The sequence below is a fragment of the Ochotona curzoniae genome, unplaced genomic scaffold (assembly GCF_017591425.1).
Source record: "Ochotona curzoniae isolate NIBS_2020 unplaced genomic scaffold, NIBS_Ocur_1.0 scaffold_4506, whole genome shotgun sequence".
In the NCBI taxonomy this organism is placed as follows: Eukaryota; Metazoa; Chordata; class Mammalia; order Lagomorpha; family Ochotonidae; genus Ochotona; species Ochotona curzoniae.
In genome coordinates, this window is record NW_024467119.1 from 73,289,849 (window position 1) to 73,316,682 (window position 26,834).

General features: G+C 38.7%; 1 protein-coding gene across 4 annotated transcripts in view; it reads right to left on the reverse strand.

The window, feature by feature from the left end:
- The window catches only part of SLC10A7 (solute carrier family 10 member 7), a 271,806-nt gene that overhangs the window by 40,840 nt on the left and 204,132 nt on the right, over positions 1-26,834 (reverse strand). For 2 of the 4 annotated variants that reach the window (XM_040966854.1, XM_040966853.1), the window contains 3 exons: positions 17,061-17,144; positions 5,878-6,043; positions 4,895-4,946 (listed from right to left, as the gene is read on the reverse strand). In XM_040966854.1, the coding sequence (XP_040822788.1) occupies positions 4,895-4,946; positions 5,878-6,043; positions 17,061-17,144 (302 nt within the window). The remainder of the gene's footprint in view (positions 1-4,894; positions 4,947-5,877; positions 6,044-17,060; positions 17,145-26,834) is intronic. The other 2 variants (XM_040966855.1, XM_040966856.1) reach the window with 2 other exon arrangements.

Below are 26,834 nucleotides of genomic sequence, written 5' to 3' on the forward strand. Positions count from 1 at the left end.
GAAGATTGGAAAGGCAGAAGCAAAGATTCTTCTGTTTCTTTGTAAGGTATAAGATAATTCACTCAATACCAGAGAGTTTAGGGGGGAATAGTAAGACATAGCAACCAAGGAAATTAGAAATGGTTGCAACAGGCAGTAAACTTCCATGCAGGAGATAATGCCCCTGTGACTATACAGCACATAGTGGGGCCAAATGGCCAAACTTGGAAATGTTTTCCTGCAATACCTATGGTGTTAGCAACATGATACAGCCCACTGCAGTCCGTTGCTGCCCTTGCTGCTAGCCAGTCATTGCTACCCGTGAGTGAGTACTGATGGTTCCCTTCCTAGGGAACCTGGGGAGGCCTTTGCCATTGGGAGCTCTGGTCAAGAAGGTTCTAGTATTGCGTGCCCTTGACTATCACCCCTAGCAGCGCCAACGTGCACAAGCAGGCTAAAAGAGGATTAACTGTGAACAATGCTCACTTGTCCTGTTTCAGGCAAGGAGGCGGAAGCTGGGCCTGCACTGGGATTCTGGCAAGTTGGCTCATGCACCTCAATCTTGTTGACATAAAGTCCATGCACGGGAAGGGAGGGCTAGGCCCTAGAGCCATACACTTGGGACTCTGAAGCTTAGAGACAACATTCCTTTTCAGCAGGGTGACATGTGTTCTAGCTATATTGTAACAGAGGATCCTAAGTCCTGGCTATTAGGGAAAGCTCCTAGGGTAGTTCCCCCTACCCATGAGCCACGACGATGATGTGTAGTAACAGCAGGATGCAGTGCTGAACACTTCTTTCAGAGCTTAGTATTTCTTCCTTTGTGTCAAACATTAGGATTGTCCTGCTCTTTCCAAAAGGGAAAGCACAGAGAGGTTAATAGCTTCCCTAAAGTCTCACAGCTGAGAAGTAGGTTGCCCCAAATCATGATGATTGGCTTGCTATCTGAGAAAGAAACTAGAAATAAGAGCCAAATTCACTCTGCAGTGTAATGGGAAAAAGCAGCTCTCCTGGCAGGTAACCTGTCCTTAGTCATTCTGTGTCCTGAGTAACTTCCCCAGGTCATGACAGTACCCAAGTGACTCAGCCATGATATTTAAACAGAAACAGCTATCATTATTTCCCATGATTGACATTTCTATTGTGTCTGGACACATTCACGAAAGGAATCATATTACTGTTTGTTTTCTCACTCTACCTTATCTCTTTTTAATATCGATTTTCTTTTTATCCTGTTTTCATACTTCTTTTGATCACTTGGGCTTCCCCTGAGATGTTTATTTCCTTTTCGTCCCAGCTGGTCTTTTTATTCTCTTTGACAAAGCTTTCAATCAGTGTTTTCCACATAATATTTACTTTGCCTTCCTTTGCAGTACCCACAAAGGAAAACATGTCAGGGTTTGCTACTTAGAGCCTCAGAATATGGAGCAGGCATGGTCCTCTGAGGTTGTTGTGTCTGAGCCGGCTGTTATTAGAGGAGGAAACTTCCTTGTGAAATATTTTCATTTGTTAAACCCTGTACCATGGTTTTGTCTTGGCTCATTTCTGAGATGATCACATCTGTCATTAGATATGCGGCATTAAATCAGTTACTCAGAGCTCTAACACTTGGTAGTGGTCTCATCTCAGAAATGATCATTTGTTAAATGTATATAAATCTGACTCTGGGATCAGAATTTTTAACCCTGACTCTTTCCTTTACCTGGAGAAGCAAGAAGGCAGAATAACAACTCTGAAATTTATTTTAAACACTCACTAGCACAGTAACAAGGAGGAGCAGTCTTTCTAAGAAACGCTAATCAGGTAAGCAGGTGTGGCAGGAAAGTTGAATATTCAAGGCTGACTCATCCCTGGTTTCATGCTACATTTCCATCGCCAAAATGCAATGGCATAAAAAAAAAGATCAATTTCCATGTTAGGCTTTTTTGGTTTTCTAAAAAAGAATGTTGGATGGTAGAGAAAGAGACAGAGAGACAGCTCCTACTTGCTCTTCCCTCCCCCAAATGGCTGAGCTGGGCCAGGGCTGAAGCCAAGGGTTCAATTGAGTTCTCCCATGGGATGGCAGAGACTCAGCTACTGGGACCATCACCACAGCCATCACTCACCCCAGGCTCTGCATTAGCAAGAGGCTGGAGTCAGGAGTGGTGGAGTGGTGTTGGGGCTTGAAGCAAGGTATTGTGCTGTGAGACACCGGGGTGTCAACTGCCAGGACAAATACGAGCCCCAGATTTTTGTCTCTTGATAGCCAAATTAGTTTTAGATTTCGTAAACTGACAAGGAAACACATGCACACAGAGAAATGTTTCTTATTTTAAGTAGAAAGGAAAAAAATGCATGAAAAGAAAATGGAATTTAATAGCTTTACCAGTAGGCCCTTGTTGAAACTCTCAATATTTCTGACTACTTTGTATGTATGTGTGCGTATGTCTGTGAACTTGAGAATTTAGTTAAGTGCCCTTTATAAATTTTATAATCAAAACAAGTATTAGGAATTTAAATGTAATTGAAATCGTTTAGTGTCATGGGAAAAGATTGGGCAAATGCTTCAGGAAATGTCAGAAAGAAGTGTGTTTCAATTCTAGTTGTTTATCTGCCATCTGATTTTAAAAGTTACTTAACTACCATCATCTAGTTTCAAGCAATTTCCTTAACTCACTTTCTCTAAACATGGGACCTCATTGGCAAGTAGCAGTAACGGTGCATATTATCACAGTCTCTGCTGTCACATATACATGAAATGTAAGACTTACAATCCCTAAGTCAGTACACAGCATAATGAGGCAAATAACAAATGTTAGTATCTTTCATTCCTCTAATAAAATCCTCAGGAGCCATGGGCTCTTTTAATATCAAGAAAGAATGAAAAAGCATCTTCTAGATTTCATCTAATTTGAAAAAAAAAAAACAATTCTGGAATAAGATGACAACCATTGGCTGTTCCAGTGCTGATCACAGAATGTGCATATCTGACAGTGGCCCAAGGAAGTTAGAAACACGAGAGTATCTCAGGAAAGGCAGAAAATAAGGCTCTCAAGTACTATCTACTCCATGCTGAAAATCTTAATTTAAATTCAATTCCACTGGTTATGACAGTTCTGTGCCCTTGGCACGCATGCTCCCTTCAGCAATCCTGGGGTGGCTGCTCTGTGCTGGGCCTTTTCAGTCCCTCACAGGATATCTGCATCCCACTAAGCCTGATGGGCACAGTGGGTCTGATAATCATTTCTGCCAGGAGCATCAGCTAACAAACAGCCACTGAAAGGCACATGTCCTTTCTAAAGTGACACAGCAAGCCATTTATAAAAGGAACTGTAAAATAGCTGCTACTCTCAGACTTTCCCAATTAAGCTACAATTTTCTCTGTGACTTAATGGCTCCAGGTTTTACTCTTACTTCAGAAATCACAGCCTGAAGCTTGGGGAAAATGCTTCCAATTACATCAATCAATTCACTTTTATTGACTGTTTACAATCAGTCCTGCACTGTAGTAGCCAAGTGCCTAATGGGAGACCTGGGAACACCTATTGCTCTGACACCACTTTAGATTTAATCAACAACTTAGGCCCTTCTCTTTGTGGGACCCCATTGCCATCATCTGGTGTTCAAAGCCCTTGCAATCTGCCACAAGCTGCCCTCTCCAGGCGCAATCATTATTTGTAATCTTCTTTGATTCCTATTATCCCACCAAGTCTTGTTTTGTATTTATGTGTCCTTGTTTGCATTACTGTTTCTCTTACAAAGAACATCCTCTTTGGATCCCTGTTTGCTGAACAGCTAGCTATATTTCATGACTCACATCAAACCCTGTCTTATTCAGGAGGGTTTGCTCTGCTGCCCTTTTGGGAGGTGATGGCAGTTTGGCTCACTGGATCCCTCAGAGGACACTTGGGTATCAATGCGCACATCTGGTCTATAAACTCATGTAGCAGTGGGATCAATTCTTATTTGTGGCACCTACTTTGGCAACCTTTTTATACCAAAAGCTTAAGTGTCACTTGTAGAATGTGTAATGTTTTAGGATAAAGATGGCTTTGAGGTGACTTTCAGAAGAATAAATGAGGTCAGGGAGTCCAATTTGGGCATGAGAACAGCCTAGAACAGAGACATGAATGAGAAAGCAGAACATTCAGTCAACAGCCAAGATTTTAATCTATCCTCAAGTTTAGCCAACATGAATTCTACAAGTGAGTCATGAGATGGGCAAACTGGAGAAGATCTGAAATCAGCCCATCCACACAATCTCTATTCTGCAGGCACTGGCCACCTATCCAAGATTTCTGAGTACGAGAGAGACTATCAGAACTTGGAAGCACTTGAACCAGTTGGAAATGCATAGGAGAGGTTGGCCTAGAAATGGCGAAAACAAAACAGTCACTGAAAAGGTCTAGGAATAAAATAAACAACAAAAATCTAAGGTAGCACAGTGATTTGGAAGCAGAAAAAAAAGTATTAGTGACCCAGGTTCCAGATGTTTACACAAAAATGATGATTTGAAGGATCCCGGCGGAGTAAACCTAAAGATGTTGGTTCCATTAAACAAAAGCAAAAATAGGGGAGAAGAAGAGGTAAGTTTTCCAGGCATTCTGTTTAATATTCTGTTAAGACAGTCAAGTAAGATATCTACATAGTAAGTACAAAACAGTGCTGGGACTCATGTAAAACATTGGAGTAGAAGGAACAGACTTGAAAATCATCAGCATGTGGGCAGCTCAAGCCAATGGATGGAGAGGGGTTATCTAGGGACAGATGTGGATAAAAAAGACAAGGGCCAATGACAAATCTTTTGGAAATGTCAAGAATGAGACCAAGTGGTAAGTGAAGAGAAAAAACCAGAACAGTTTAGTGTCAGAATAGCCCACTAAAGAGTGTGATTCCTTATTTAGAAAATAACAGCAATAAGGGATCAATCACTTACCTGGTGGAAAAGAGGAAGGTTAAAAGCATGAAACTCAGTTGAATAGAAAATACTGAAGAAAAAAAAAAGAGATGGAATCTAAATTAGCACTATAAAAGCAACATCTGTAACACACTTACTGATATGCTTAGTGTTATCTAAAACATTATGAGAACTCAAATAAAACAACAAATGAATAAAGCAAACAAATACATATTGCTAAGCTGATACAATCATTCACATTAAAGTGACCCTACTTGTTCTTGTTGATAATATCGTCAGAACCATTGTATGAAATTTACTCTTCAGGGTTTAAAATTCAGTTATGAAATTTGTTCCACTTGGAAAGTGACGGTTTATCATAAGAGTATTCACAGCAAGTCACACAAGTGAAGTAGCATATAATACTTCAGAATAACTCATTTTCATTTCAATAATAAAGCATTCTTTGATATGAATATAATAATAAAAGTTGTTTTTAGCATTATCAGATAACAAAAGGTTGACTTCTGAGTCTTAGCAGATACTTGCAATTTATAGTCCCCTGAATGTTCAGATGAAATATTACTTTGGGTATATTCCATTTGAAAAGAAGATGGAAATATTCACATTTTAACCTATGTAGCCAAATTGTTATAATATCATAGATTTTATAAAACCTGCTTTTAAATCACAATAAGGATAAGATCAGTTTAAAGATACAGGAAATTAAATTGGTGATGAAGTGCTCAATCCGTCACATTTGAATTTGATGGATAGTATGGTTTCTTGCATCTGACATCAGCTACTGTAAATCAGAAAGCGGCATATCAGACACAGGAAAGCAAAAGAGATTAAGATCACAAGTGCATAACTGATGTCTTTTTGCAGAACACACACATGTCACCAAGTAAATAAAGTTGCATATTGATTCATGTTAGGGATGAATTTAGAGAACACGAATTGTTGTACACTGCTCCTGGGGAGAGGATGAGGAGGCCAGGATAACCTGTTTTTCCACTTACTTATGAACAGAATGAGAACAAGGCTGAACTTATCCAGGTCAATATTGGGGTTGGAGAACGTGTCACAGAACGTGGTATAGATGATCATGAGGAGCACACTGCTGCTGATGGCACCGAAGGGGGGCTTCTTCCTCTCCAGCCAGTCCTTGATGTATCTGCGGACAATCTGAAACACAGACAGCAACAGGTTGCCTCTTTTCAGGGAAGTAGGGAGCTTATTTGGGCATCACAAAGTGATTCTGACAGCAGAAAGACATAAAGGAAAGAGAATAATTTGGATGATGGCCACAGTGGATTTCAAAACCTCCCTCCACACCAGTCTTCTTCTGGGGAATTTAGCATTTGTAGTGCAACTTCCACTGGGCGTCCATAATGACAGTATATTTTCAACTACATTCAAATCCATCCTTAATCATGCCAAATGCTCTTTGCTTGCTGTCACTGAGACATGCCCATTGAGCCTCCCCAAAGTTTATCTCCTCTGCTGATCCTAATGGATGTGTGTAATTATCACAGTCCCCTTTGCCTCGACAGACAAGTCCAAATGCAACTTTGGGAATCTTAAAACTCTGACATCTTCAAGAATTTCAAGACGGCAGATAATCGAAAGTGATCCATGGAACATATTAATATTTAAAATGCTAGCAATGCACCAGAAGTTTTTAATTAAATTATAACTCATGCTTGAAAAGCAAAAGTGCATGTGTTGTGGGAGTTTAAATAATTCAAACTCTGAATATCTAGAGTTTTAGTGAATCTAAAGACAAATGCCATTTGCATGCTTTTAGAATTCCAGAATTAACACTTAAAAATGAATAAACCTGTCTTAACTGTCCTACAGAGGGATTAGTGAAATAGAAAGTCATACAGTAATCCTTTCTTATGTTAAAATCAAATCAGATATTGAAAATTAGGACAGCCTGACTACTGGTGATAACTTTCTGTTGGACATAAAAGTGAGCCACTCTCCCTAAAACCTCCTTCACTTTTGAAAGAAGCTGTACAAACCACATTATGAGCACGATAGTTGAGACATATTATGTTTTGAGTCACTCATTATCCTGCATAATTGAACATGAGATTTTCACAACAGGCTGAATTAGCATGGATCCATTAGCAATAATGAGGTCAAGAAACTTCTCCTGATAAGGCGAGGGGGTTCTGTCATCATCTGCTCTGTCACTGAAAAGGCTTCCTTCACAACAGAGCCTGTCTTTACAGACACTCAAGAACAAAATCAACTCCTGCACTATCAATGGAACCTTTGAACAAATGCTATTGGATCAAGTTCAGCAATTCTTTAAGGAGTAACTAAGGGAACGAATGAGGTGAATGCAGCGAGTCTTGCCAGAAAATGCTCCCAGTGGTGGTGGAAGGCACAGGCACAAAATCTGGAAAGTTGGGTGGAGTGGGAATGAAGATGGAAATGTGCTATATACAGATACATAGTGGTTGCTCTTTAGTTTTAAAGTAGATTTAGTAATGGAAGTTACGACTAGATTGATGAAAGATGTTTGTGATTTTGGTGCTAGTGACCATTCCTGGAGTAGTTTAGTTCTCATTTCTTACAGTTAAAAATAAAGTGGGGTATAAAGAAATAAAAACAGTTGCTTCACACAGCACTATCGATTGATGAATAAGGACACGTCTTAGACAGCAGTCGGTTACCCAGATGGCTGCATGTCCAGATAAGAGGGTGCTTCCAAAAGTTCAGGGAAATCAGCATTAAAAGAAATGTTTGGTACAAAAAAAAATTTGAAGCACATGTAATTTTTCATAAATATACATTTTCCATGAATATTCTGTATATTCCTAAAAGCATATATTTCAATTTTTTTGCACCAAAATTCCACTTTCAATGAACTTTCTGAAGTATCCCCTTGTATGTCACTGCAGGGGTAGTTAATTATTAAAAGGTTACAACGGGACTTCATTTAAAGGGTCATAACATTATTTCTCGTGTTTGGTAGTATGAAACTGACAGCTGCCCCATTTTTTTAAAAAGATTTATTTATTTTACTTAGAGTTACAGAGAGACAGCTTCCATCTGCTGATTCATCCCCAAATGGCTGCAATGGCCAGAGCTGGGCTGATCCAAAGCTGGCAGCACTTTTCAGGTCTCCCACGTGGGTGCAGGGGCCCAAGAACCTAGGTTATCCTCTGCTGCTTCACCAGGTCATAAGCAGGAAGCCAAATTGGGAAGTGGAGCAGCCGGGAAAGCAACTGGTGTCCATATGCAATGTTGGCACTGGCAGGTAGAGGATTTGCTGCTCTGTTACCACATAGGCTCTAGCTGTCCAAATTTAATGCAAATCAACTCCTTTAGGAAACAAATGAAAAAGACACCGCATTATTGAAATCATGTTTGAGGGATGGTGCCATGGCATAGTGGGCTCAGCCTCCATCTGTAATGCCAGTAACCCACAGGAACGCAGCTTCAACCCCTGGCTGCTTCAATTTTGATCTAGCTCCATGCTAATGGCCTGGTAAAGTAGTGAAGGCTGGAACATGTGTTTGGGCCCCTGTACACATGTGTAGGACCTGGAAGATACTCCTGCCTCCTGGTTTCCTGCAATTTGGGGAATGAACCAGTAGATCAAAGATCTCTGAATTTCTCCTCTCTCCGTAACTCCACCTTTCAAATAAAAATAAAATATCATCTTAAAAAAAAAGAGGTCAAGACTGTCCTTTAATTGTATTTTAATTTGCAATGGTTAAAAACACAAATGGTCTATTTGCAATAGGTCAAGATCCAAATTTCAACAATGAAATTGTCCTCTTCACCCACTACCCTCATCTCTCTCCAAAAAAGTAAACCAGTTAGTTTGAATGGGATTATCCAGATGACCGTTGCAGTCATTCAAAAGCCAAGACAAATCTCTAATCAACAATCAATTCTATTAGCAGTAATTTGATTTAGTAAACCTAATGATATCTCCATTACAGGGTACTCAGAGTCTCATAGTAGAGTAGAATTGTTTCAGTGTGGCAAGAAACAAGTACTTTTCAGTCCAGAATCTTTCTGGTCAAAATGCTGTCCTAAGCATGTCAATGATTAAGGCTGATACTTAATATAAAAAGCAACTGAAAAGTTGGGAATTGAGTAAACCCTCAGGTGAAATAACTATCCTGGAAGGAAACAGACTATCTTGCACCATTTTCAGTCTTAGGATATTTGTCTGTATTTTCTAAGCAAAAAATTTAATAGCTTGCTTGGCTCTATAGAGCGTTTACATTCTCCTCTACAATTAAATGCACAAAGCATTTTCTTTTGTGACTGGAAAGGTGGAAAATGTTTCATAAACAGACTGAGTGAAGAAGTGTTGATATGCTTCCAAGACAGGCCTTGGATATAAGCACTAGGAAACTCATATATTTAGCAACATATCAATATCTGTATCTCTGTATCTGTATCTTACTTTTTGAGAGAAGAGAAATAGAATAAGAGGCAGACAAGACAGAGGCTGGATGGGCCAGGCTGAAGCCAAGAGCCAGATACTTAATCCAGTTCTCCCATATGGTTGGCAGGGATCCAGCTACTTGAACCTTTATCACTGGCTCCCAGTCTCTGCCTTAGCAGGAAGCTAGAGTCCGGAGTTAAGCAATTGAATCCAGACAACCTGATGTGGAGGGAAGCATTTGAACTACTGGACAAAACATCTGACCCAGTTACTCCATTTTTTAATAGAAGTTCTCCACATTAGTTTAGAATTCATGTCACTTTTAAGTTCTCTAAACTCCATTGTCTTATAGAAACTTCTAATAACTTTATAGAAAAAAGACATTGCTAGACAGAGATCAAGGCAGTTTGATATAGACACTTTGGAACTCTTTCTTAGGAAGAGAAGAAAAATGAGATGAGTAACAAAAGGTCATTCTGGTAATGGCAGCAATTCAATCTTTATTCAGAATTTATAACAATTCATTTGTCCACATAACTCAGAGAAACTCAGAATCAAAATCACATGACATGTTCTCATTAACTTGTTTTCTTTTCCCTTTTCCCCTGTGAGGGAAAAAAAAATCTTTCCCAAGGGGCTTTTATTTTATGTCACATCTATAACATTTTGATAATATTTTAAGTTAGGTAGCAGAGTTAAAAAGTTACTGCATGACATCCAAGTTGGAAACCTTTAAAAATGATACATTGTAGACGAAGAATATCAATACATCCAAGTAACTTGAAAGATAATGTCTATTATCTCAGTTTTCTTACTTTTTGCCAAAGTATTTCCTTGCTTTTTCATCCTATTTTGCTTTTACATTTATAAATTGTTTACTGAGTCAGAATATGTAATGGATTGTTTTTCATATGAAGCCTGAATTTTACAACCTATTTTTCTCCAAAGTGACTTTGAATTATGCCTTTAGTTTTTATTCTCTATTGTATTGAATCATATAGTTTCATAAAGTATTTCAAATCTTCATAAATATCCTACTGAAACATATAGAGATGTGAAACCAAATCCAATTTATGTAACACTTTTTAAAAAATGTTTTTATGAAACGTTGAATACATTTAAAATGTTAGTATACTTTACAAAAAGGATAAATAATAACAAATGGGTACAATAAACACCCATTATCTACTTCATTTTTTGAGAAGTCTTTTCCACTACTCTTTTATTTAATTCTCATGAAAAAGATGGTGCAGGAACTATGCTGCCGAGTTAATGATTGAAATCAGGGGCATAGAATCCAAACAACTTTTGCTTACTGAGAAACCCAGAAACATGAGGCAAGTGGGGGAGAGGAAAAAGGCCTCTACTTCCTGAGCAAATTGAAGTGCAGCAATTAAGGGTATAGACCCCCAAACCACAGAACACCTGTTCTTGAAACTGGTTCCACTCTTACTTTTTGATCTTGGGCAAATTGCTCACCTTCTGAAATGCTTAAGAAGCAGGGCTCGGGCATGATGAACTATCACTTTTCTTATTTACAGGTCCTGGTTTTGTGTTCTTTCCATTACTGCTTATCAGCACATCCCACCAGCTCTCAGAGTAACACAGGTGAAGCTGTGCAAACACTTCAGATGAAAGTACAAAATGTTGCTAGCAGTAATAATGCTAACTTCTGCTGTAGCTAAAGACGATTTAATATGAAAGGCCAATCTCAAGTCGTGAAACAAATCACTAATGGAAAGATGAGAGAATGCCTGAATGATAATACATGATTCACTGTTTTATTATTAATTCACAGCAGGAAAAAATGCGTTTCAGTGGCCTCTCTTGAAAAATACAAAAGGTGATAGGAAACATTGAAAGTTGGTGGGAGTTTCATTTCATTAATGTTTATTTGTAAACTGTTATTAAATAAAATTAATAAAATAAGTATTAGCCACAAGCTCTTAGAAGCATTAGAAAGAATTTGTTGGAAAAATGAAAGGAAATACTACAGTGGCACACATTTTGTTTTTTAGACTGCATAAGAGGAGCAATCTCCTAATCATATACGAACAGGTAATCTTATATCTCAGGGTCTTAGCATCTTCAGATTAGAAAATAAATGAGGTAATTCAGAATGCTCACAGAAAAATAAATTTAAAGGTAAGTTTGTTTTAGTAAAAAAGTTTTTTGAAATACATGCATATGATATGGGGTCGTGAAAATTTTCTAAAAGCTACATCTTACCAAAAAAAAAAAAAGATGCTTAAATACTAACGATTTAAATAAAAAGAAATTCTCACCAAAGTAAGCTTATCTTTCAATTCTGTTTTTGACCAACTTTTTGAACCCCACTGGTCTCATTTGCAGAACAGGACTCTCACAAAGGAAGTCCCTGTTAGACACAGGAGACGAGTAAGGTCTAGAAGGTGTATGTGCAGCCAGGCAGTGAACATCAAGCTAAATCTCATTTCATAGGAGGTCTGTGGATGATGACTTTTGTATGGGAAAACTCAGAAAAACAGAATTCACTCTTCAAAACTATAAAGTCAAAGTTGAGTGATTTTTTATCACTGTCTAGCAATTAAGAAAAATATACTTAGTTCCCATTACCTGGTCATCTTCTTCTCCATCCAGTTCCCAAAATGTATCTCACAGATAATGATAAAAATCTTTTTTTAAAATGCATATACATGTAGAGACATGTTTATTTCCATACTTTGGCTAGTCTAGTTGCAAGCTTGTGTTTTTTCCAAAGAAGGGCAAAATAAACAAGGGACAAGTTGCCTGTTGTCACGAGGCTCAACTTCTGGTCACTCAACTTGAGTGTCAAGTGAACAGCAAAACAACAAACAGAATAAGCAAGTGAACAATGACACACACTCAGAAGAAGTTAAAACTGGGTATCACCATGGTGACAGGTGGCCAGTGAAAGAGGCACATGGCGAGATGTCCTAGGTGCAAGGAGTGGTCATTGTGGAGGTTCAAAGGAAAGAACAAGGCTGGCAGGTTTGAGAAACAGAGTCAAGCATGATGGGCAAGTGGTACAGTGCAGGAGAGGTAAAGAGAGTTGAAAATGGAGACTGGGGTTAAAGAATGAAAAATGGAATGACAAGGGAGTAGGGTTTCTGGAAGGTATTGGGCCATATTTTAAATTCTGGCTCATTTATATAAAATAAAATGAGACCAGTGTGTATTGCTCTCTTACAAGAAAAGCTCAGTTGTTCTGCTGGAAGCATGATTGGATCTTTGGCAAGTCAAATGGTCACAGTGAGTTCAAGAGGTTGAAAGTCATTCAAGAGGTTGAGAGGAGTGAGGCTAATGAACACAATGAAATGTGAGTAGTAGTTCAGTGGCATGTGTGAGTAGGCAGGAATTAGATTTACCAAAGCTTGGGCCTTTCCTAGCAAGCACAATGAACTGAGAATAATTACAGAAGCCATGATTATAAAGATGGACTACAGACTCTGTGATGGGAAAGAAGAAAAGCCAAGTCTTAAAGATGGTGGTGGGTAGAGAGCAGGGTCAGTTGATCAGGCGTGTTGATGTTGAAAAACTTCTGAATTAAGTTGACTAGAAGATGATGGCCGAGGCAAAAAAAAAAAAAAGGCTAAAGGAAAAAGGAATTATACATAGCACTGAACTATGATAAACTTGTTTTCTATAAGGGTATGTGTTAACAGTTCTATAGCTGCTACACATGTATACTGGCTTTAACAAGTACTGGTAGAAACAGGAGCCAGATTTCTTACTTTTCTCTAAGCAAGGAGAGGAAACTGGATTATAAATAGACATGGAAACTCTTTGTACAATTTTTTTTCCCAAATATTCAATCAACTTCAAATTAAAAGTGAAAAAAAAACAAATTTGGGGCACAGATACTTGGCATAGGGGTTGGGCTGCCACCTGAGACCCCACACATACCTGAGTGCTCACTACTCTCCACCTGACATAGCAGACTGAGGAGATACAGAGAATAGCTTCGGTAGTTGGATTGCTACCATTCACATGAGAGACTTGGACTGAGCTCTGGTTTCCTGACTTTGATTTGGTCCAGATTTGCATTTGTAGGCATTTATGGAGTGACCTAACAGATGGACAATCCCTGTGCATTTACATCTCTTTCTCTGTCTCTATACTTTTCAAATACAATGAAAATAAATATATTCTTTAAAAAAAAGGAGGGGCAGCTTGAGGTTGGTGACCAGGTCAAAGATGCCTACTGCTACCCTGGTAACACTTTTCTGTGCATTAGAAAAGGGAGTCCCTTCTTTAATGCACCTTATTTCTTCCAGCTAGAAAATTCTAGTGATAAATACACAGATCTCTGATGCCTATAAGGACAGCACATTTCTATAAGAGGCAGCAGCGTTGTATGCTTTGCAATCTATGCCAATGTAAACAAAGGTCCTTTGTGAAGGGTATGACCTTACCAAAAGTCATCAAAAAACCATAATGATTCATTGATATTCCCAAAACGGTTTCATAGTTACAAAAATTATTTGCTTAGTGGCAAGTAAAGCATGTGGTTATAAAACAAACTAGAAGTATATCCTTGCAAATATTAAAAGAAAATACAAGAAAGATAGAAGGAAAAAGGATGATAGCAGAATAGGAAAGGAGGTATCACTATGCTATTAAAGCTGAATGTGTGAAATACATAAAATTATTAAGTAATTTAAAAGTAGACATGTAAATTTATAAAAATAAATATTTCTGACATAAAAACAGATGCATGAGCTAATGAAGCAGAACAGAAAAAATGTGAAAATAATCCACACACTCATAGCCAATTTGTTTTTTACGCTGGACAAAAGACAGATTTTTAAACAAATGGTGCCAGGAAATGTGGATAAACATTTACAGAAGAATGATACTAACTGTGGTTTTTATAGATGGTAGAATACTACTCAGGTAAGAAAAATGAAATTTTGTTTTTGCAACAAAATGGATGCAACTGGTGACAATTATGCTTAGTGAAATAAGCTGGTCTGCAAAAGATAAATATTACATATTTTCTGTGGTTTGTGCAACTAATATACAGAGTACAAAAAACAATATACATGAGCGAAATTGACATTTTGATATTTCATTATTGTTCATTGCCCTTATTTATATTCTCTAGAACAGTGACTTTTCTACTCACTACTTGTTAAATTCTTTATTTAATGAGAGTTAAGCTTATAATTATTAAATGAAGTAAAAGGATGTCACTGTGAAAATTAAAGAAAAACCAAACCAGGACAGAAGAGTAAGGGTGAGAGTAAAGGAGGGAGGGGAAGACAGGAAGCAGCAGCATGTTCTTAAAATTATATTTATAAAACACATGAAATTTGTTTCCCTTATGTACATTTTTTAAAACTTTAAAAAAAATTTTTAAAAAGATTTATTTTATTTTTATTGGAAAGGCGGATATACAGAGAGGAGAGGCAGAGAGGAAGAACTTCTGTCCAATGATTCACTCCCTAAGTGGCCGCAACGACTGGAGCTGAGCCAGTCTGAAGCCAGGAACCTCTTCCGGACTTCAGAAGCGGGTGCAGGGTCCCAAAACTTTGGGCCATCCTCAGCTGCTTTCCCGGGCCACAGGCAGGGAGCTGGATGGGAAGCGGGGCTTCCGGGATTAGAACCGGCACCCATATGGGATCCTGGGCGTGCAAGGCAAGGACCTTAACCACTACACCATTGCGCTGGGCCCCCTTATGTACATTTTAAATATTTATGTAAACAAATAAGCTAGACTCCTTCCTCTCATCATATGCCAGTGTTCTGAAAAGTATATGGACAATGGACCTGAAAGATAAGATTTGGTGCAAAAAAGTTTAAAATTCATGCACAAAAGAGGCACTAAAAAGTGCATGAAAACATGTATTATGAAAAAAATGTACCTACTTCAAAGTTAAAAGAATCAAGCTTATATTTTAGTATCATTTCTCCATAAACTCTTTAAAACAAGTTCATGCATGAAAACTCAACTCAAAATGTATCGATAATCAAAATATAAATACCTTAAGCAATGAAATTACCAAAAGAAAATATTTTAAGACATTGACATGGGCAAGTATTTTGCAATGAAACTCTAGAATGGAAGAGAAATTAGACAAATGTGGTTATACGAAACTACCTGGAATGCACAACATTTTTCCTGTTTATATTAAAGCATTTTTAAAGGAAAAGGATGTCTTAATAAAAGAAGTTTCTACACGGCAAAGGAAACAATTAATACAATCAAGAGACAACATGTGGGTAGCCTGGTGGTGCTGCACACTGTGGCACCAACATCCCAAGTGTCCCCGGTTAGAATTCCGGCTGTTCCACATCCTGTCCAGCTCCCTTCTGATGGCCTGGAAAGGTAGAGGAGAATGGACAAGAACGTGGGAGAACTGGAAGAAGTTCCAGGACCAGAGCTTCAAACTGGCCCAGCTTTGGCCATTGTGGCCATTCAAGGGAATGAGGGTGGGTGATCTCTCTCCCTCGTCTTTTTAAGTCTCATTTTCAAGTTAAATAAAAATATCTTTTTTTAAAAAAAAAATCAAGAGACAACATACAGAGTGGGTAACAAATGTGTAAATCATTTAATTGACAAGTGGTTGATAGAATAAAGAACATAGCAGCAATAATAATAATAATCTAGTTTAAAGATCCAAATAGTCTGAGGAAAAATTTCTCAAAAGAAGGTATACAAATAACCCATAAGGTATATGGAAAAACTGCTCAATATTACTAACCACCAGGGAAATGCAAATTGAAACCACAATGAAGTGTCATCTTAAACCAGTCAGAATGGCTACTGTGAAAAACACAACAAATAGCAAATGCTGACAAATATGCAGAAAAGGGGGAAGTTTCTCATATACTGTTGGTGGGAATATCAATCAGTACAGCCTTTATGGAAAACAGCATGGAAGGGCCTCAACAAACTGAAAATGGAATTACCATGCAATGTAGCAATCCCACTACTGAGTACATACCCCAAGGAAATGAAACTAGCACACCAAAAGACACCTGTGTGCCCGTGACTACTGCAGCTCTACTCAGTACAGCCAGATATGTAACAAATAGCTTCAGATGAATGGGTTTTAAAAGTGACATACTAGAACAGATATTTGGTCTACTTTCTTGGGATGCCCTTATCCCATTCAGGGCACTTGAATTCTAGTTCTGACTCCATTCCCAATTCCAGCTAGGTGATGGCTCAAGTAGTTGATCCCTACTACCTATAAGGGAGATCTGGAATGAGTTTCTGGCCCCTAGCTTCTGATTGACCTAGCCCTGGCTTTTGTGGATATATAATGGAATATTAGCCATAAAAGGATGGAATGATGTGAAATAATCTAGGCACAGAAAACCAAATATAGTATGCTCTCACTCATTTCTGGAAACTAAACAGTTGATCACATAGAAGCAAAGTAGAATATACTATGAGAGTCTAGGAAAGGAGGCAAAAGAAGGGACGGGTACAGGGTGGAACATGTGCACAAAAACACAGCTCAGGATCAAGTCAGTCCCAGCTGTTGTGACCATTTAGGGAGTGAACCAGTGGACAGCAGACCTTTCTCTCTGTCTCTCCTTCTCTGTAAATCTGTCTTGCCAATAAAATAAATAAATCTTTCAAAAATAAAAACATTCATTTAAATATTAAAAGATGATAATATCATCTTTTATTATCTTTCGATGAAGTGTTACATTTTACAGTCTTATGTGTTCATATGCGAGAAACAATTAAATGAACAGTCCTGACATGGTAGAAGAACTCACAATGTGATCTACCAAGAAGCAATAAGATAACATTGGAACCCTTACCTGTCCAATGATGAGAGGGGCCACAACAGTCATGAAAAGCTGTGAAAAAATAGATGTAAAAGGCACAGAAGAGGATGAGCCGAGCTGTAAAACAAGGAAAGGTGAGGGAGAATTACTGTGAGTTGGTTACCAAATATTGTAATCCATTCAGTAATTTGATAAATGAATCTGATCACATGCTCCAGAAATTTGGTAGCTATCTGCAAAGAATAAGTAAAGTTACTGCTGATTTTCTAAACTTAACACAAAATAAGCGGTTAAATATCTGTATGTATAATTTATTGGGAGACTCCATGATTGAGAAAAGATTATAACTAATCATTTTCAATCAACTTAAACTACTTATAAATGTATTCCTGAAGAGTTGTCATTCTACATTCATATTGCCTACAGTCAAACGTCATAGTATTTTGCCTACAATCACGTTTTATGTGATTTTGATTTTGCCTGTTTATAGATTCATGAAATAAACAAGCACATCTCATTCTTGTGAAGATATTTTTTATTTATGCAAAGGAAATAGTCTGTAACTTTTGTATTCCTTTAATATAAATGTAAGATGCCTTAAACTTATGCTTATATAAGATGTAGCAAACAGGAAGTCCTGAAACAACGTATTTTTCAAATTAAACTATCCAAGTTATATCTCCTAAATTTGTATACTTTAGTGTTGTTGATAATTCTCACTTTCTTCCTTTCCTCACGTTTTGACTATTTGTAAATAAATGATTAAAGTCTTGGTTTCATAAAGCTTCCCTGAGCACAAGCGTGTTCATCTGCGTACACACACTCTCATTAGTCTTACTTACAATGAATCACTACGTCTTCTTATAACTTGCTCTTGTTGAAGACTGGATTTTCAGTCCTCTCTGGATAAACAATAACTTGTCTGACTGATACCTAGCTCTTTACTGTGTCTCCCTTTAACCAAAGTTCTTCCAAACCATCAATCACCATCTGCTTTGGCCCTTGCTTCTTACCTTTTAGTCCTTCCCTTGTGGACTAATGTAGACTAAATCTTGATGTTCATAGTTACCCATATTTAGATAAATTTGCAAGTATCTTTCAGAAATAATTCTGTGACAGGACATCAAATTGGAAATGATCAAAGGGATAGAATGAAAAACAAAAATCTACAAACATTTAGATAAATGAAGTCAACAGCTCAGAATAAGAGTATGTTGGATAAGTGTTTTCATCAATTTCTCTCTCTCTTTTTTTTTGACAACTGGCTATGAAATTCTTCAGTCTGATGTGTTTCATAAAATTCTGTTTCCTGGCTTCAGCCCTAGTCTACGTGTACCCAAAAAGCCAAGAACATGTGTCTTACCCATCTGTAGCATTGTATTCATTTACCTCTGACATCAGTACTGCTAATGGCTGCCAGCTAGCCCTTCTCATCCACAACCAAATAAATGAAAGCCACGAAGAGCCCAGCGGAAAAAGTCAAATTGCCAAAGAACACACAGGTTTCCTACTGTGTTAAGTGTTACATGGCAGTTAGACGTTGCTTTTTATGCAAAACCAAGGCTTTAATAATTATACCCAATTCTACATCAATAAAATCTTTGAAGCACAAAGTGCTTAACAAATATCTTTCCTGCACAAGTACTAAGCCTGAGGATGTTCCTGGGGGCAAGACTGAAATAAAGGAAAAACGCATTTTGTAGAGAAATCAAAGAATGGGATGTGCAGAAAAATACATTTTACAGAACAAAGCTTTCAAGTTCAAAAACATCCAGATCAATGCTCTATTCATAAGGTTTGTGATGTATGGAGAGAGGCATTTGGATTCTGAGTTAGAACATCCATGTGCAAGATTAGCAGTTCCTGCCTGGAGCCTCAGGGGTGATCTCCCATCTCCCTACTCTTCTTTAAACTTCAACCTTATTAAAGTGTATTATGTGTTGTAACATTTTTTAATGAACAACTATGTCACACGTTATTCCCTGTGTAAGACCAGAGAAATTATTTGCTTTCTCAATTCTATGCATTTTGTTCAGAATCTATCATGTAATAGATCATCGTGGCCTGTGTAACAATTGGAGAACTCATGTCCCTAGAAGACGGAGGTACCAGTCAGAAGGAGTAGGATGCCCATGTTCCCCAAGGTCCCTTTGTCCTCTAGAATACCTTTGACCTCTGGCTAACTTGTTTGGGAACACAGGTGAGAGTAACCTTCCTCTGAGGCTTTGTGGGATCAGAGAGCAGAACAAGCTGACCAGAGAGATGTAATTAGCTGGGTACTGAAAGCCAGAGGAAGCATGGCAGGGATGCTAAGGAAGAAATCCCATAGGATGACTCTTTTAGAAGTGGCTCTGAAAGGATGAAGCAACTACAGCACTGGAGTCTAATTTGGCATAAGTCTTTTCTTTTGAATCAGCCATCAGACCTGTCGCTGTGGTCAGTGTGAAGATGCAGAGGTGCCCTGGGGGAAGTGTTTGATGCTATGAAGTATGCCCTGGCAGCCAGAAGAAAGACGAGTGAGCATCTGGCGCAGGGCAGTAAATGAGAACATGACCAAGGAACTACAAGACCTCGTGATTTTGTATGCAGGTTTGATTATAACTAAAGCAGAAGGAAATGTGCTGCCTGGGATATTTGGTTCTTCATATTTTAATGAGGAATCTGTCAAGGTTTCTAATTGCAAAGACCAATGTGTTTGGAAGAAGCATCAATAATTTGCAGATAAAGTTTGTAGATTCAGAATAAGCTTGTGTCAAACAAATGTGAGCCTCATAAAGCTTTCAGACACAGTGTGTTACACAACCCAGAACTGGCCAGCTACTTACAGGAACAGAATAAGATAAAAAGTCACAGTGAGGTACGTTTATAACAAATGTCTCATACCTTAGAAGAAACACTGCAAAGACTGGAAATCCAGTGACTTAAGACCTTTGCATTTCATCATTCAAACAGTAACTGAATACTTTTCCTGTGACCCAGAGCCATGTTCTAGGCATTGCGGATACAATGGTAAACAAAATCTGGAACTCCAGTGGCTTGCCCATCACCAAATGCACCTTTGTGCTATCTGGATTGTAACTACCCCCACTTAGAATTAGAGAAGTTCTTGCCTTTTCCCCAGACTTAGTTCAAGCAACACTTCTTCCAGGAATTCTTTCCAAGCCCTCCTCAAAACATGATATGTTGCTCACTCCATCCTTTGTAAATCACTTCTCCCTGTTTCCATCCAACCTCTCAACAGCTCTTGGCTGGTGTCATTCAGGACCGACATATCCCCCACAGTCTGTATGTTTGTGTCTGGGACAGTGGTTCTCAGACTGAGGCCCATTGGAAACATCTGAAGGGCTTGGTGAAACATGTTGCTTGGTTCTGCCCTCTGAGGCAGTGAATCTGATCTTCTTGGGCGGCAGGGAGGAAACAGAATGAGAAGCTGCTTTTCTAACAAGGTTCCAGGTGATGTACCTACCACTGCTGAGTTCATGCCTAAAGAACTACTTATCTAATATATAAAAGCTGTGCAAGAAATGTGTGCTAATTAGTGAGTGATGAGGTCAGCATTGTGGTACAGTGAGCTAAGCCTGTGCCTGAGATGCAGGTATCCCATACTGGAGTGCTGGTCTGACCACCAGCTGCTTCACTTCTAATCCAGCTTTCCGCAGATGCACCTGAGTAGACATCAGATGATGGCTCAACTGCTTGGACCCCGTCACCATTGTGGAAGACCTGGATGTAGTTCCTATCTCTTGCTTTTGGTCCATATCAGCCCCAGCCAATGCAGCTATTAGGGGAATGAATCAATGAGTAGAAGTTCTCACTGTCTCTGTCATCTTGTCTTTCAAATAAATAAAATAGATAAATCTTAAAAAAAAAATTAACGAATAACTACAACACATAGAAAGAAGTTCGTCAACTTTTCCCCCATTCTTATTTCACTCAGGAAGCTGACTGATAGATCCAAGAAAAGCACCATATAATCCTGATCTTCCACTCAGTTGTCTACTACAGTTTCAATAACCACACTCAGTGTGCACTTCTATGTGCCAGGCACTGCTTTACAAGGGCTCATTATCTGCTGAGTAACTCAATTCCTCACAGCAGTCCTTGGAGGTGGGTCACATTACTCCACCACTTTCATATGTGGCACAATAGCACAAAACAGTAAAAATAACTTGGACAAGGTCATCATGGCTAGAATCTGACAGAGCCAAGACTTAAACCAAAAGTGTAGCCCAAAGCCCTGTGTGTAATCCTTACTCTACTGTATATTGATTACAAAAAGTACAAAGTGGTTAAAACGGGGTAAGAGAGAAATGGAAGAAAAAGAGGCTTTCTAACTGCTTTGGTCCATGAAAAATGGAGGTGCAAAAGAGGGAGGAGAAGAGAAGCGGGATGAGGCATCTGAGGAAGAATAGTTGAAGGTACAGCCTTTTCCAAATGGGGTGCGTGATTTGAATCACTGGACACCGAAACGTATCTGAGCAACTCTTTTCTTGATTCTTCCAAGGATGGGACATATCTAAAATCAGGATAGATACAGCGGACAGAAGTTAATTTGATACATGCAACAGATGCCTTAGGGCATTAGGGCTTAATTTCTAACGCACCAGAGAAAGGCTGAATGGAAGCAAGACTGACTGCTATCAATCTGTTCAATTTAGAAACTACTTAATTTCAAAAGAAGCTGGGAGTCTAATCAGTAAAATGATGGTGTATACGAACCAAATTCAGAAAAGACAAGTACCAATTCCTGAGGAAGAGCTGTTGCCTGTCTGTGGAATCACATTTATCAACCTACAGTTAGAAAACAGATGGTGCGTTTTAAATCACTCCTGTAAGTGAGCTGACCTGTAAATTGTCATTAATGCACTGGGTCTTCCCTGGCTCTGCTGTGTAATCAGCCTTTTATCTCCTATCAGGGAAATCCATTAGCCACAGGCGTCTCCACTATTTGTGTCTCTTCTCAGCTATTAAAACATTATTGTATTAAATAATTCACCCTTGATGATTGGTCTTTGCTTTCACTAGCAGCAATTCAGGGAAAAATAAGAACATATACTTACAGGTATGATAGTAGAGTAAGGGCTGTTAAATCACTTTTGCTAGAAAATCAGGTACAAACAACTTCAGACACCAAGCAGAGTTTGCTCCCTTCTTTCCGGGTTCCACCCTTCGGATACCTTCTATGGAGCCCAGCCCAGGGAAAATGGAGACAGGGGAGGGCCTTGCTCATTCTCAGATCCAATGTCCCAGCACCTATACACAGATACACTCATAAATAACTTTTGTCCTTTCTGTCACAAACACCAGCATTTGCACAGAAGGAGGGAGAGTCTCCCCAGGTTCCTAAGCCTTTTCAGAATTTCATTTTCCTCCATAAACATAATTTGGCTTTTCTTTCATCCCATGCTGCCTTTTCCCTCATAGGGGTACATGGAAACTAATTTGATTACTTGCACAGAATTCATGAGCTAAATATATACCAGGTGACAGACTTAATGTAAAAATGACTATATTTTTAAAAAATCAAAATTAGGAATATGGTTATTAAATACCTATATCGATTCAGTTACATTCATCAAACTAAACTGGGTTATTATATGTAAAGTCTACTTTTTAGTAGAGAATTTTTTTTAAAAAAGTATCTAAGTGCATGGTCTTTTGTTTCACTTGGAAATAAAGAACAAAATAGCCAGAAAAAAATTTTAAAGGTAAGAAAAGTAGGCCCAACATGGTAGCCTAGTGGCTAAAGACCTCACCTTGCGCACACTGGGATCCCATGTGGGCACCAGTTCATATCCCAGCAGCCTCACTTCCCATCCAACTCCCTGCTTATGGCCTGGGAAAGCAGTAGACGAGGGTCCAAAACCTTGGAACCCTGCACCTTTGCAGGAAACCCAGAAGAGGCTCTGGGCTCCTGGCTTCAGATTGGCACTGTTCTGGCCATTGTGGCTGCTTTGGGGGTAAATCAATGGATGAAAGATCTTCCTCTGTCTCTCCTCCTCTTTGTATATCTGGCTTTAAAAATAAATAAATAAATAAACAAATAAAATCTATTTAAAAAGTATGTAAAACATGGTTTTGCTTTTATTTATATGTTTATCTTTGCTTTTTTCCAGCTTTACTGAAGTATAATTGACAAAAATTGTATATATTCAAGGTGCACTATGTGAAACTTATGCTTTGAGGAATATATACATTATGAAATGATTACCATAATCAGGGTTATAACATATCCATCATTTTATATGGTTGCCTTTTTTATGTATGTGGTGATAACACTTAAGATCTCATTTTGGTCAAGTTTAAGTATGCAACACATTATTATTATCTGTATTCAACATGCTGCACAAGAGGTTCCCAGGACTTACCCATCTAAGGACCTCTCACCTGTACCCTTGGACCCAACTCCCCCCATGTCCCTGACTCCTTTACAAAAGTGGAAAGGAGCAAGGAAGAAGTGTCCTTTCAACTCTGGCTAGCCCCTGCATGCTTGTGAAGCACTTGGGCAGCTGGTCCTGGAGAGAGAACTAGGTAACACAAGAAAGGACTGGTAAAGAGAGTGCTACCCTGAACTAATCGGGTTAGATTTTGAACATTTGTCTGTATTCGAGACATATAAAATGATACAGTCAGCCAGCCAGAACAAATTCTTTCATCTACTGATTGCTGTCCCCAATGCCTGAAATTGCCTGGGTTGGGGTGGACTGATGTCAGGAGCCAGGAACTCCATCAGGTGGCCATGTGGGTCATAAGGACCCAACTACTTAAGCTGCCTACCAAGGTGCAAATCTGTAGGAAGCTAGGAGGAGGCAGAACTGAGACTAGAACCCAGGGACTCCAACACAGGATGCAGGCACCCCAATCAGTGTCTTAACCACTGTGCCAAACACTTGCCCTCTGCTGGACCTCACTGTGACTCTCCAGCTCACTCATATCCCAGACCAGCTGAGTTCTTTACTTAAGTGGGAATTGGTTGGGGCAAAAGTTTATGTCATCGCCAGTGCATTTGGAACTGCATACCATATACTTTGCTTGTAATCCAGCATGGTAGGAACCCTGGCCTGAAAAGTTAGGAGAGTCCCCAGGCTGTTCTGTTTCACAGACTGCTCTGAGAACAGTGTCTGTGTGACTTGTACAGGCAGTGAGACAAGATGCTCCATGTTTCTGTGCTTCAGAAACAACCACTTTCAGACAGCAGATGGAGACACCAGCTCAGTGTGAGACAACTGGGGAAATCAAGTGGCTCCTTTCTCTTCGGATACTTTCATTTCTTCACATTTTACTCAGGAGTTATCATCAATTATGCAACCACAACTGGGACCACAAGAGATAAAAATATCAGAGGACTGTACATGACACTCATGGCAGTGTATACTGTTTTTGATTATGATAATGGGATCAAAAATTGGAGACGTTTCCATTACAGACAGCTAATTACTACAGCAAGTAATGATGATTACAGGTCCAAAAGCTGCACCTATCTCTCTCTGACCTGGACCTCATTCTTCTATGAACTACTAAGTCTGAATCACATCATATAGTTTTTTTTTTCTTCTAACATTCTTTTACATTTATTCCTGTTTACCAAAAGAAGATTTAATTGTTCAAGAAAATATTTTTAGGAATTATTCTTTCAATAACTTATTTGTATATTTTACTTGAGAGAGAAAAAAAGAGAGGGAGAGTGAATGTGAGCTCCCAATAACTGATTCACTCCCCAGAGAGCTATAATAATGCTTGTGGCTGAAGCTCAGAGTCAGGAACTCAATCCAGGTGTCCCAGGTGTCCCAAGTGACATTTTTTTTTTATATATAAAATGACTTAATTGAAAAGGATAGAGAAAGATTATTGTAGAGAAAGGTTCCATTCCCTGTTTCACCTCCAAAAGCATGCAGCAGCCAGATCGGAACCAGGCCAAATCCAGGAGCCAGGAATTCCACCCTGGTTTCCACCTGGAGTGGCCCATGGAGCTACTTGAGTCATCAGTGATGCTTCCCAGGCTCTTCACCAGCAGGTAACTGGAATTGGGAAGGAGGTGGGTCTCAAGCCCAGGCACTCTGACATGGAACACTAGGCATCTCCACCAGCAACTTAACTGATGCACCACATGTCCACATCCCAGGCATTAGTCTTTTTTTGTCTCATGTAAGCTATGTTACTAAGATCACAAATGTTTAAGAAATATTGAGGTCTAATAACAGTTCTTTAAGCAAGTCTCTTAAGACATACATCATGGGCATAACTTGGTAGAAACATTCAGAGGGAAGCAGCTCCTAGTTGAAATTCTTTACTAGCTTTGCAGTTGATTTATGAAACCTCTCTGAACCTGTTTATTCCTACAAAGTAAAACTAAACCTGCCTCTGAAGCTATGTTTGTCACATGAGATTATGTATAAAGAACTAATCACAGTTACTCATTCTTTTCCTCAGAAAATAAAAGATTTCTAATATGCTGTGGTGGGAATTCAAGCCTACTGGATTTAACAACTGCTGAAGTGGAAACTAACAAAAAGGAAAGTCAGACCAATGGAACATAAAGGCTATGGACACAGGTTGGTATGTATTCACTGTGTGTACCTGTGTTTGCTTGTGTGCACACATGTTTAAATGTACATATGTCTAGTCAACCATCAATGTTTTATAAGTATCTACCTCATGAGGGTCAGCTTACTAAGAAATATATCATATAAAAATCAATTACGGGACAGGTGTTTGTGGTAACAGCAATAAGTAATTTTGAGGACTGGAGTTCTGGTGCAGTGGGTCATGCCAACATTCCATGTCAAATGTCAGTTGAGTATGGGCTGCTCCATTTCAATGCAGCTTCCTGTTAATGCACCTGAAAAGGCAGTAGGAGATGCCCCAAGGATCTGGGCCACTCCATGTGGGAGACCAGGCTAGAAATCCTGACTCCTGTACGCTTTTGGAGGAGAAACAGGGAATGGAATTTTCTCTACAATAATCTTTCTCGATCCCTTTCAAGTAAATCATTTTATTAAAAAAAGTGTCACTTGGGACACCCATAACTCAAATTGGAATGCCTGGGTTTGAGTTCTGGATCTACTCAAGATTCTAGCACTGTCAGAGGCAGCAGGTGATGGCTCAAGCATCTGCATCTCTGCCGTGCATGTGGAAAACTTTGAGTTTCATATCCTTGGGCATTTGAACCAGTGGATAGGAGGCTTCTTTGTTGATGCCTCTCTGCTTTTCAAATCAATAATATTAGAGAGCAGCTGATACAATAGCAGAACTAAAGGAATCCCTACTTGTTAAAGGATGCTCTCTCATGATATTGAATATAGAAGAAAGTCAAATATATTAAAGTATCCATCTGACCATTCCTACATATGAATATGGTGTCATGTATGAATTCTGGAGACATAGCTTTCAATAGTGGTCAAATCTTTATGTCCTACATGTTTCAAGAGTTCTGATGTTCAATTGACTTCATAGTAGAGTGGAAGAAAGCTCTTGATTTGTCACTCTAATGCCAGAGCCTGAAGGGATATTTTCCTCCCTCTGCCAAGCATGAACTTATTTACATAAACTGGTAACCTGTAGAACTGTGGGCTTGAGAACATGACTAAGATTCAATATCATCCAATCATTAACTCCTTCCTGGAGATATTATCCTTTTTTCCCCCTCTGAAGTATCAAATTTAATGACTAACATTTACATGGTTTTCATAGTTTACAACATACTCTTATATAAAAGAACTCATTTTACTTATAATTCTCCTTCTGTAGAGGTAAAAACTAAGGCTTAGAAGGGTTCATAAGTGACATAACAGGTATTAGTTGCCAAAT